This window comes from Ischnura elegans, chromosome 7 (genome assembly GCF_921293095.1).
Source record: "Ischnura elegans chromosome 7, ioIscEleg1.1, whole genome shotgun sequence".
Classification (NCBI taxonomy): Eukaryota; Metazoa; Arthropoda; class Insecta; order Odonata; family Coenagrionidae; genus Ischnura; species Ischnura elegans.
In genome coordinates this window covers 83857364-83870919 of record NC_060252.1, presented here as the reverse complement: position 1 = coordinate 83870919, position 13556 = coordinate 83857364, and the positions used below count along the sequence as shown (strand labels likewise).

General features: G+C 36.4%; 2 protein-coding genes across 3 annotated transcripts in view; one reads left to right on the top strand and one right to left on the bottom strand.

Moving 5' to 3' along the window:
* Window positions 1-1225: 1225 nt before the first annotated feature.
* Window positions 1226-11948, bottom strand: LOC124161929 (tetratricopeptide repeat protein 5-like). The gene is made up of 9 exons (XM_046538195.1): window positions 11563-11948; window positions 11348-11483; window positions 11037-11254; window positions 8033-8275; window positions 5016-5069; window positions 4744-4929; window positions 4411-4586; window positions 2315-2459; window positions 1226-2054 (listed from the first exon to the last, which is right to left on the bottom strand). Exons 1-9 carry the CDS (start codon window positions 11632-11634, stop codon window positions 1938-1940), a joined length of 1347 nt encoding a protein of 448 aa, XP_046394151.1. The 5' UTR covers window positions 11635-11948; the 3' UTR covers window positions 1226-1937.
* Window positions 11949-12065: 117 nt separating this feature from the next.
* LOC124161858 (ubiquitin-like protein 3) overlaps window positions 12066-13556 on the top strand; it is a 596237-nt gene continuing 594746 nt past the window's right edge. Inside the window, exon 1 of one of the 2 annotated variants that reach the window (XM_046538080.1) lies at window positions 12066-12417. In XM_046538080.1, coding sequence (XP_046394036.1) covers window positions 12388-12417 — 30 coding nt within the window. In that variant the 5' untranslated portion in view covers window positions 12066-12387. The remainder of the gene's footprint in view (window positions 12418-13556) is intronic. The other variant, XM_046538083.1, reaches the window with a different exon arrangement.

Genomic DNA, 13556 nt, shown 5'->3' with positions numbered 1-13556 from the left:
TGAGGGGCTGATAAAGGACATACTCCAAACACAATGACAAATTAATAAGCCAGCTGGTTTCCATTTCATATGTCTAATGTCGTACGTATTTCCATGTGGCTCTCATTCTATGCATAGGATTTGGAAAATATTATCCATGCATTGTAATGGACTTCATACGTTGGATTACCAGATTCGACAAGTTACAAAAACTTCATACTGCACTTTCAGATAGATTCATATCATCTTCGATCTACTTGTATTGTGTATCATGTGAAACCTAGCTCTGAGCTAAGTTGTGCATCTCTTGATCCAGATGATGCATGACTGTCTCATCTAGAGAGAGCAGGCATGAAAAAACTTACAAGAATGGTTAAAGATGAACATGTTGAAAAAAGTGCTATGAATAGAACTGGCTGACCACAACATAAGTGTAATAATGAACGTTTGGTATCATGTACTTCGAAATTTCTTTGTTTTTGTTAGACAATAAAAATTGAACTCAGGGTAAACTATTATCGGCAATAAAAAATTTAGGTTAGTGAAATTATATCAAATAATACATGAATTTGATTTAAAAGCTGTACATATTTTAAAACTTTCATTTAGTCATTTCTGCGGCATTGTTTCAGTGTGTTCAATGGTATGTATTTTCTTTTTTTCTATATTTTCATACTTTATATTTTTATTTAGTTACTTACGTAATAGCTTTCCTTTTTCTGCTAATGTGTGCTAAAATAATGCTTTAAAAGCAAAATTTGGAATACATATTATGCAAACATCCACATTGTAGTTGCCTCACTATTGGAAACTAAATACGCTTCCCCCAAACACCCATAATCTTTATAATCCTAATCATCTATATAAGGACAGTAAGTACATGCTCAGTAGTAAGCTGACTCAACGTTTTTGAAAGTTATATTAAATACAATAGAATCCATAAGTCACTGTGACACATAACCTAAAAGATGCTTCACTGACTCACTCAGTGTTTCAACCCAAAGGTTGGTTTGGCTAGGTGAAAGCAGATCCTAGCCCAGACAAGGCCGCAAGCATATGAACTTCACACAACCAGGGTATGGGGAAGGGGGTTCCTTCCCCTGGGCCATCTTGCACTTCAAGGATTTTGATTTGGGGTACCTGAAAACTTCACCTGGGATTTGATCCCAGGACCCCTTGATCCCCCTGCTCTACCCACAAGGCAATCACGCTCCCAGAAAAGGATCAGGAAAATAAATTGGCCAATTATAAAAAAAAATTTATTACTAAGGTCTCGCTAAGCATATTTGACCATATCAGTACATCAGTCTTCAGGGTTTTCTGTATGACTATGGAAAAAAGAACATGCTATCAAAACGTTGTACGATCAAAAATGTATGCATGTTATAACAAAATTATTGGCAGGTGTAAGTACGTCAGTAAATGCAAGGCAACACTCCCTCATTAATGCATGACATGTTTATCTTCCTATCACATGTATGTTAATTTTAAGAAAATTAATCCAAGCAACTAGCAATTTATAGCAAAGTCATTGCTTTAAGTGCAAATTTTCTCCATAATAATGGCTCGCAAGAGCCCGAGAATTTCACTCTATGTTTGCATAAAACCAATATGCAAGTTAAGCCTGATTTTCAAGACAAAAACTTAATTTATGATGCAAGACTGCAATTATAAAAATAAAATAAATTAATAATAATAACTTATTACAGTCAGATAATGACATCTGTAAATTATGTGCGTAAGCATTTATCTGGAAAATGATCTAGGGTTTGATAAACTAACGCAAAATAAAAACTCAAATAATTAAAAAATATGTTTCTAGACGAAAAAAATAATACCCTTGGAGGGACGAGTTTGCCACAATTTGTTATGGATATGAATGGCAGTTCCTTATCCTCTGATTGCAAATCAGAATTAATTTTGCATTAGATGTTTTATGAGGAAGAACACATAGGAATTTAATCTTTCTTGAAGTATGTGTGTTGCACAGTGGCTTCCTTATCACGGCTCACATTTTTTCCGTTGACAACCATGAAAACAGGCCTTTCCACGCGAATAGAATCAAAACAATACTCCTGCAAAAGAAATTGGTATTACAGCAAGCAAAAGTGGCTCTAAGTCAGGAATACATTTGAATTTTTGAGATTATCTCTCTCAACTCCCACATTTTGTTTCACAGCATAATTTCAGCAAGAATATTATCCTAAACAAGCACAGCTCAATGGTCCACACTCATGCATTGAATTTTATCTCAAATTACACAGCTGCCCATTTCTTCGAGAAAATTACATACTATTATTACCATTGTAAAAATTAAAATTAAGTTAATCCTTACTTTTCCTTTGTGTTTCACATGAACTCTGGTTAAAAATGGCTCAGGAATTGCCACAGAATCACCAATAAGAACACCTTGGCCCTTGCCTAAATTATAAAGTGTGACTGCTATGCATGATTCCATTTTATCTACCAGGCAGAAGGTACTGGAAAAGTAATAAAAATGAATAATGTATTAGCAATAAGCAACCTTTTTTTTTACAAGCAATGATTATTCTAAGTAAAAAAACAACATCCTTATAAGCTGATTGTCTGATTGTCCATTGGAATTCAGGTGCAAAATATTTTGGTGGAATAATATGGTCATTCATACACTCTTCCAAAAATCATATTGGCAAGAATTAAGTGAGTTACTTTTTCAGGCTTCTCTTAGAGAAGATAACGGAGAAGAACAAACCAGCTTTCATAGCATCTGCTAACCTAGAGAAGGCCTTCGACAACGTGGAATGGAATTCAATGCTATGAATTTTGAAAGAAATTGGAGTGCTACACAATGATCAAATAATTGTGCACGGTTTATGTAAAAACCAAGTAGCTTCGATGAAATCTGGATACAACAGTAAGAAGCAAGAAGAAGGAAAGGAGTGAGACTAGGGTGTGCAGTGTCCCCTGTAATTTTTAATGTTTAAATTAAGAAAGCCATCAATTAAATCAATAAGAGGGTTTTGGGTGTCAGTATCCATGGAGAAAGATTCATTAGTGCAGAAGACATAGCAGTCATAGTGAAGACAGAAAATGATTTGAAGATCACTTGGACCAATATGGAAAAGATAAAGGTTAGATATCAGCTGAAAATCAACCAGCAGAAAACTAAGATATTAGTATGCACCAACAGGGAGGATCTAAGACAAACACATAAACTAGAAAAACAAAATCTGGAAGAGTTAAAAGAGTTTTATTACCTAGGAGGCCAAATATCCAACAAAAGGCAAAGCAAGAAAGGAATATGTAGTCAGTAGGATAGCACAGGTGAAGACGACTACAAACTACCAAAAGAATAACCTACTCACAGCTGAGAATACAAGCATAGAAGTAAGGAAAAAAATCCATCGGATGCTCCATTTGGAGCCTGTTTCTATATGGGAATAAGGTTTGGACACACACAGCTGTAAAGAAATCATGAGTGGAAGCATTCGAAATGTACTGCTACCAAAAAATGATGAAGATAAAACGGATCGACCAAGCAAGTAATGAGGAAGTTTAATACACCAAGGACGAAATTTGCCATGAACAAATATTTGACATAGCCAGGATATGAATCTGAATCTCCCTATTCCCAGTCAGGTGTGTTAGTCAGTTAAACCACTAAGCCATTTTCTCAGAGCGAATTATGGGATGAGTTTTACCGAACGAGGTGTTGATGTAACAAGTCCACATTGTGGCACATGAAGCAGAGGTTATGCTAATTGAGCCACTGTTGGAGAAAGAAACCCTACTTTGCCGCTCTATTCGGTGATGACAAATTTCAAAGCACAGCATGAAAAAGTGACTTTGCACGCAGTCACACGCTTGTACAAAGTTAAATACTTAAAGGATAAAGTTCACCATGAAAAAAAATTTGTACATAAATACAGTGTCATATTCAAATACATAGTCTCTTACATTCTCCTACACCTCACTCCGCAATATCACCAGCTAGTGTCTCAGCAATTAAATGCGAACATAAATTTGATTTTCCTTCCCTGGTTCCATCCAATAACCTAGACTACTTGTCAAATAAAATTCCTCCACTTTATTATCTACAATGGTGACTGATTTCTCCATGGCATATCATTGAAAAAGTTATGTAACTGATAATCATCTATATTTATACATAAAAAGCAGAGGAGAATGCTGAACTTAAGATTTGTAGCAGAAAGCAGGATGTGCTGAATATTAATGCTTGAACTAAGGTATATTCTTCTGGTATTTTTACTGTAAAAGTCAATAAAGGGAAGGGGGAAATTATAAACATATTTATTTGCGACTAAATGAGATATTATAGTACCATTATGAAAACTAAATTTGGACAATATTTAGGCTCTATTATGCCACTACATACATGTAAAATAAAAGGTCTTTTTGCAGGGATTACGAAATATAAATAATGTTACTCACAATGGGATTTCATCCTCTGATAATACACTGCATACAACCTTCCCCAAAATCACCTTACCAGGGTTGACACCAGGATTAAGCTCCGATAATGGAACATGATCTATTTTCACTTTTTGATTTCCAGTGGACAAAAATGTCCCACAGTGATATGGTCCCAAATGCTTTTCATCTATGGCCTACAATTTCAAGAGCAATAGTACAAAATAATATAAATTTTCTGACATAAATGTTCCTATTTTCACATAACAAATGTTAATCATAATAGATATTCCTATATCAGAGATGGTAAAAATGCATCAGGGGTAAGATAATGAGTAAGGAACAGAAAATTACCTGAATTAAGTTTTGTAATTTTTTTCCTTTTAGTTTTCCTTTGCATGATATTAATTCCTGCACATTAGAAAGGTAATTACATAATTCTTCCTCTTTATGCCGTGCTGTGTCCCAGATAGGATCTAAAGATATTGCCTTTGAAAATGATTCTAATGCTTGTTGGTATTCTTCTTCATACTTGAGAGCCTACACAAGAAAAAAACCACCAATTTCAAATTTTATTTTATAGTCAAATTTTCAACCATAATACAGCTTGAGCCAAGGTGGTTTACCATTGCTTTGTTGTAGTACAAATCAGGTTTTGTCCGTGCACATGCATCTTTTTCCTGCAAAGAGAAAATACACCACTTCAGATTTGAGGAGTATGTAATTAGGACCAAAGATATAAAGACAGATAGAAGAGCCACCTCAAAAGGGAGCCACAAATATTGGATGATACCACAAAAATTAGAATGGACACATGAATTCTGAACAATTATTCCTGCACCATGCAATGTTATGAATGAAAAATCAGATTAATGAAACACATAAAAATTCAGTGGCGCCGACTCCATGGGGCCTAAGGGGGCCCAAGCCCCCTCAAAAATTCGTTATGGGTGACAGGAAAAAATGTGTCAGGCATGTTGATTTTCCCTGGAGTGTCCAGATATCGAGATTCGAGTTATCAGGGCTCTAATGTTGATCGTATGACTCATCTAGAATGCTTAAAAAACTTAAAACTCACTACTTATAAAATTTCCCGGGGCAAGATCCCCGATTTGGGCCCCCCCAATATTTTTTGTAAGTACATCCCTGTACAAATTATGTAAGATGCACATTCATCTCCTTGTCAGTAAAAATTATCCATCTTCTTTTCAAAGTAAATACATCCCAGTACAGTCCAGCCGCCGAGAGTTGTTCAATGACAGTCAGAAGGGTCTAGTTTTTGGTAGGGGACAAGGTTGCCACGTAAAAATGAGAAACGCCCATGTCACATGTAAACAAAAGGGTTCTGTGAAGAAAGGAGCCATAAGGGACGATGAATGTGAAGGACCCAAAGGGAGAATCCCTTGTTCTGGTGATTCAAAGGAAGGGCTTGAGGCATCTTCATAGACCGAAGGCTCCTTGTCTGCATTCTTGGGTCTAAAAATATCGTGAATATTACATGAATATTTCATCACTTCTCGAAAAGTTCAAAACATCGATTTGTTTAACACCGACGAGGTGCCAAAAAAGGGACATGTCGTCTCACTATACATTCTTTTTTTACCTTCTACCATCTGCCGATTTATATTATCAAAGATGAGAGCCTACCTAGCAGCACACAGAGGATGAATTTTGTTGCATTCAGGGCAAAAGAGGGGGAGAGGCGTGCAGGGAGGGGGCAGGAGAAGCCTGCCGTTCCTCTATCCGTGATGCTGCGTGAGCGTTGGAATATTTTCTTCAAGGATGCACACTCAAATTTGGCATTTTGAGGCTTAACGGTGGCAGATATGTCAAAATGCACAAAAGTTTTGCCCTGCAGAACATTAACTCGGCAAAATCTATAGAGATTGACCGTATAATATTAAATTTTTCGATTTTTGACACCCCCTCCCTAAATGGCATTTGGGCGAGGGTCAGGGGTCCACCTAGAGGTCTCAAATTTTTCAGGTCTTATTTTTGATCAGTCCCACAACTTTTTTCACCGGGCCAGATGGTTTTGAAAAAATCGATTTTTCCGATCCGCCCTAATGATTAGGTAAGGGTGTGACGTGCGTATGGGGGGCAACGATTGGCTGCTAACCGTGCTGGCGCAGGGTTCTCCGCCCCTCCCTTTGCGCTTTCATCGGACAACTCTCGCCGGCCAGACTGTAAATCATGACAATTACAGAGAACAAGAGCAGATTCATAAAAGGTAACTATCTATTCAGATAGATTCAAAAGGTATAGTCTACCGCATTCCACAGCATTGTAAACGATGCAGTAAGTCCTCAAGATACAAACAAGATGTGTTCCAAAACCTTGTTTGTACGCTGAAAAACCTAAGCAAGCAACAAGCAACAAGTGTAGTTATCCAGCAGAATGCGACACTGCATTACAGACTGTTCTACTTGGACACGGCTGAAGGCGAAAACAAGGAAAAACGTGCAAAATGGTGAATCCTGACTTCACAACCCTTTCATTGATACTTTGTTTAAACTGATTCCAAAAAGCTAGTTTCTCTATCCTACACCTCGTTGCATCAGCCAACCTCAAAGGCGCTAACTTTGAAATTTTGGGCATGCTTCAATTTTTTAAATGTTCTTATCTCCGAAAGTTCATAAGATGAGGACTTAATGTATCAATTATTCCCGACTCAAATTTAAACATGAGACCCTCACCAAAACATATAAAAGTGAAGTATCATACCACACTTGGAAAATCAGGGTATAAATTTGGCATCCCCATGTACACAATTGGAATCCACATTCTGGGAAGCCATATTTGGGAAGGTTCCACAGGAATTCCATCACCAATTCGTGGATATCATGTTACAAACCAAACAATATATGTAGCAATGCAGTATAATATCCATTAGTAAAACAGCTTCTCACATTAGTTAAATAAAAAAATAAGTTGTTCTATGTGAATATCAATTTTTCAGTGTTTTCAAGGTAGATTTACAAAATTTTGTAATAATAACAAGAACTGGGAAAATATATGTTAAAATGACAAAGTACGTCACGATGAAATAATTACTTCCCGAATGCATGCATTGATAATTTATTAATTCAGTTAGTTGTAAGTAAATAGAAAACAGTTCATGGATGACTTGAATGCAAACTATTTCGAATGTGCCAGAGATACAGAGTTGCTCTTGGTTTAAGAAAGCCCATTGCCCATCAAAATTCTCATCAACATTATTTTTCCATTCTGTTCTGTACCTATTTTTTCAATCTCTTTGTCATTCACTTCCTAAGTATTATCATTAAGCTCTTCCCCATTCTATGGCCAGTGATAAATTTTGCCTCTTATCACCATTTTACCTGGAAAAATTCTAAAAGCATATGAACCTTGCTGAGAACAACCAAAGAATTTAGAGCCAGTAATTTGGGGTTTGCTTATAATATTCTCAAGCTGTTCACGACAACGAAGAGACTGCTAACAGTTTTAAGAAATAACAGTTTTTCCTCTACCTAAGTGCTAATGAAGCATCATGATCTACACTTTTGTATTAGCTTTTGCAAAAATTGGCAGGAGTTACTATCTGATGGAAGTAAAAAAGTAAATATGATACCAAACTAAACAGTACACTTAACTTTTGAAGTGACAAGTCCCCAGTACTTACTGCTTGTATGTAGGAAGAAAGAGAGAGCTTAAGCGTTTTTGGGTTGTATGATATGGTGAAGAATGATGATAAATGAGCATTTCCAAGAATTGTCCAGGAAATTCCATCATTTGGATCTAACTGGACTGCCTCCTTAGCCTTCAGCAAGCTTTCTTCTATATTACTAATTCTCTCAGCTAATGTTTTTGTCGGTATCTGTCTCAGTACCATAGACAGATTCCTGAGGGAAACTTTGTTCTTTTGCTGAAAGAAAGAGGTACCTCAAATAAAAATCCACATTTCTTAACATAAGGTACAAATTAAATTAATTACTGACAGTTCATTAGGATATTCCCTCAATTTCCAAAGAGGAGAATAGAAATAATGGTTACCATGCAAGACCTTCTACAAATTTGAATCAATAATTAATTATTAATCTCAAATTCAAATGACTTTTTGCTATTCTAATCATTCGTCTTTTAGGGGAAGTAAAATGTTTTGAGGCGATCACAAGGAGGCAAATGGTAGTTATATAAACTACCATTTTCCACCATTTCCACCATTACCACAAGGAAGAAAATAGTAGTTATATAGTTAACGTTATATAGTTAAATATATAACGTTAACTTCTAATTTCAACTTGCCGAACATACAATATAAAAAATTATGGGCCAATCACAAAACTATACTGTCTCTGATCAAAAATTAAGTTTTTAACCATTAAAAAAATTTAATAAAAGACATTGAAATAGCAGAATGGCTAAGTATTGATGAATTATATTTCATTGCAAACATGTTAAGGGAATGATTTCAAATGCCAAACTAAGAGCTCTTCTATGCAAACCTTAAAAGCGAGGACCTTCAGCTTAGGGAGTCAGCTTAATAAAATACATACTTGATAGCCAAGTTTTCATAATTGAAAGATTCTACTGTAAAAAATTTTTTTATGAGTGAGGCATATAAAGTTTCTGACTGAATCAGGTGCCATGGCTATAAATATCAACCCATGTTGAATACATATGCAGATTTTATTATACAAACAGCATAGTACGAAATTTAAACATTTTTTATCAGTATGTATTATTTCTTTGACACTATCATTGGGACCATCCGAGTTTTCTTGCTTAGCTTCTACTTCATCTTTTCTTCTCCAATCAAAAACTCAATCCAACTCCTCACTTCAACAACTTATCCTGGCAGCTAGCCCTTCTAAGAAAAGAGGGAAGGCCACCCAGGGGTAGCTTTATGATAAGATTTGATTTGATTCATTTCTTTGACCTGGCCCAGATGAGGCCACAATCCGGCCCCCTCTTCGTCTGGACCAGGGCTCTCTTTACAAGGTTATAATTACGGAAATGAAGGAATACAGTCATCAGTAAAAAATTAATATGATGGTAGATATTTCATATTATTATGTAGCTAGGCCACATTGTATTTTTTTGCAAGCTGTCGGATAATTTTCCTCCTTGACCAGTCGTGTCTCCGGTCATCCGACAGGGAGTTAAATGAGCGGGAAAAGGTGCATATAAATGATACCGCCATACGCGAGGACCCATGGATTGGGACCAGAAATTTGTTTCCTCCATGTCGTGTGTTCCACGTGTGGATATCGCTGAGCAGAGCCATGCTGTTGTGGATGAAGGATGGAACACTGTGCTTTCAAATACTTCACCCAGTTTGCATCATCCCTTAGCTAAAAAACTGTTGGATTTTAACAGTTACTGTTGGATTTTTACAGTTACTGTTAGATTTTAACAGTTACTGTTGGATTTTAACAGTTACTGTTGGATTTTAATAGTTACTGTTGGATTTTAACAATTACTGTTGGATTTTAACAGCTACTGTTGGATTTTAACAGTTACTGTTGGATTTTAATAGTTACTGTTGGATTTTAACAGTTACTGTTGGATTTTAACATTTACTGTTGGATTTTAATAGTTACTGTTGGATTTCAACAATTACTGTTGGACTTCAGCTGTTACTTTTGGGTTTCATCAGTACTGTTGGATTTTCTACGGTTACTGTTGAGTTTCTACAGTGGTCCCAATTAAATGTTGAAAATTTCAACAGTTTTTTTAAACAGTTTTTTCACTAAGGGATGAGTGCACTGCAAGTGTTCGACGCTCCTTGATTTTCAGCCACCCTTCACGATGATGTGGATTCCCAGTCTCTTACTCAGTGACGGAAGAATGAATGAGCAGCCAATTTGAACATCTGAATTATTTTAAATTGCATGTACTTCAATCCCTTTTTTAATGGCCAAGGTTTTAAAGGGTCAAGCTATATCATTCACTTTCAGCAACACCAAGTCTTTGGGAATATTGATAACCACATTTCATTCCAGCATTCCACTTCCACACCCATTTATCATTATTTTCATGAAGAATGTATACAGTAGGAAGTAACTTAAATTTCTAATGAATTTGATGCCTAATATGAGTTAACAGGAAATTACAAAAAAACTGAAACATTGTCAAAGCCTTCTCTCAGCTTCCTCTAAAGGTTCTCACTCATCAAATGTCTCGTCTTTTTCCCTTCAAAACTTCACAAATTTCACTGGAATAGTAACTTTTCCAAATGTAATTAAATTTTATTTTCCTATGCAACCTCAAAATCTAGTAAATGCTGAATAAGTTCAAGTGGAATTACTCAGGTACTGCATTATACTTTCAATTAATGTAGTCACACATTTTCAGTTGTGCCATTGAAATTTTTGAATTTTACAGTCCGATGGTGGATAGTATTTTCACAATTTTTTTGAAATAACAAGAGTCTTTTATTTCAAATAAAAATAAAAGGAGTTATTTGTATTTCAAATACAAAGTAAATGTGTTTTGACTACCTCTGACCATATAAACGATGCATGTGAATAAACGGAATCGTTACAGAATAGAGAGAGAAAATTCTATGGATATAAGAATTACTCAGTTGAAACCCAGATATTTCAAGGGATAAACTCCACGATTTTTAAGCAATGAACTGCTGAGAGGTGAGGCAACTCTATCATTACCGCTTTGTTACTTACATGAGCCAAGGCATTGATGAAACAGTTCTTCGCTCCGATGATGTCATCTTTCTTCCAGTAACATTCTCCTAGTTCATTCCATGCATCCACAAGTTTCGGGTCGAATTTTACAGCTTTTGACAAAGCTTCCTCGGCTTTTGAATCATGATTACTTTTCACATTGAGCGCTTTTCCCTTCAGATAGAAGAAGTAAGCCCTATTTTTCTGCTGCCCTGCATCTAAGGAGAGAATGTTCATTTTATTCTCCCTCGTTATTTCAGACCATTATGAACCACTCTCAGGATTCTACCTGCATTGCATTAAGTCCTTACCTTTAAACTGTTCGAAATTACTTAACGTTTTCCGGAGTTCTTCTTCTACGTTCTTATTTTTATTGCACGCATCTTCCTCCGAGGAATTTTTTTCAAAGTAATTGTCCCTGTACAGATATAGCTGATTCACCTTTTCCTAAAAGCAAAATATCTTTGTATTCCCAAACCAGACTTATCAGAAAATTATCGCAACATCAATATAGAAAATACCTTACTGTTAGCAATTTTATCACATCATTTTCTGCGCTGTCCTTATTGAGGGGCTCGTCTGTCAGGTGCAACGACATAAGTAGAGCAGTATGGTAGTATTTATCGATAATACTAGTCAATTGTCACTCAAAGTATACAGCTGCAAGGTACTGACGTATTAGCAAGGCACATCCCACACAAAATTTTTCGCTAGGATATTTCACCATGAATAAAACAAAATGACTGTAAATCAATTTGTTTTATCCTACAGTGAATCATTAGTACGAATTAAAAGGCATGTGAAATAATTAGCCTTAGAAAGAGATATTCCTAGTTATGGAATTAGAAATTTACAACATTCACATTCACTTGTCTTTCTGTCATATACCGAAGAATGTGATTGGCTGCTGATGCCACAACAAAGATGGACTTTCGGCTTTCATCTGAATAGTGCGGCTCTCCTCCAGCAGGTGACAGGAGTGTACACATTTGTTGAATTTCCCATGATCCTTTTCGAGGTGCAGTACGTGAAGTCGCCATTTTCACTGTTTGGTTGATAGTGGTGGCTGACCGCAGCGGAGCTGGAAGTGACTGAATTGCATGTACAGTGATCTGTGTCCGTTAAGTGTATTGGAAACGTAATGGCCTGTTTTCTAAGTGTTAAAAGAGGGCATTTTGGCTTTAAAATCGAGGAATAATGGCGTAACATCAAGAAGAAGCCAGTGTTATTGAATGTTGCTCATTTACTGTCTGCTGTCACCAGCTGCTCGGTGCTCCTGGAGAAATTCTATTCCTGGATAATTATCATCCGTTTTCGCACTCGTGGAGGAAACACATCTTAATCTACAAGAATGAGTTCCAGAAATATACCATCGGATAAGGTAAGATCATTTTTTCAGCCGCACCCTACCTTGTTTTGGTATCGACGGAATAATATCTCTGAGCTGCACGAGTGCTATGTTGTGAGGTTCAGGGGTGATTTTCTTGGAATGATGAGATTGAACCCCTTGCTTGACATAGGAATGGTAATCTTGTTTCTTAATCATTTTGCGTTGCATAGTTTCCGAAATTACTTTTTTTCAATGCTGTCGTAGTTGGTAATGCATCTTATGAGGGACGACCACTATTTATTTAGGTTCATTCACGGAAATAAACACTCTAGAAAGGATCGTCCTCGGAAATAGTAATAGAAATACGGAATCGCCGTACTATAATTGCTCACTATGAATTTTTTTTTTTGACTTTTAATATTAAATCTAAATCATACGCTCTCGAATTTATGATTGCACAGGCAGCCCTGGAAATGTCCTGGTTATTCTCATCTTCTTTATTCACATGCATTGTTTATTAGGTTACTTTATCTGCATTGTGTGGTGACATACGTTAGTCTGAGAAGTAACTCAAAGGATCAAATTATTAATGTCTCTCGGAGTATCCGTATCTTGGCCTCGGGTGGCGATGTTTCCTAATATCCCATATCGGAATTGGAAAGACATCGAAGGATTGGACGTGGGCAAGGGGGAAAATGTTCATATTTCGGTCGATTTAGACTTATTCTTGGCAGTGTGATGGCTGGACTTCATCGTCTCTTGTAGAGGCTTTTACCGTTCTGAGCTCGAGTGTCCACGTCGCGTCGAAGTAACCGTTTGTTTGGTCATGATGTCCTGAATTGTGGAGATTAAACTGCAAAATATCGAAGATGAAATATGTTATCCGGCCGAGGTTTTCTTGTATGTCTTATTGCCTCTCAGGGGGTTTTCTTGAACTCAGCAAAGGTTCTGTGGCAGGTGGCACTGCGGTTTGGTGGGCGCTCCTATCCTATCCTCCTGGACAATTGATAAGGTCTTCGTGTTTCGTTTCCTTTAATGATTTTCTACAAAATATAATGACGACAAGAAATGTTGATGCATTATACTTGTCTAAAAAGTCATTGATGATGTCATCATGAATACATTTTAAGATTTCAGTTTTTTAGTACCTTTTTGTATCTCGCTAAACGGTATGCATGATAACGAAGACT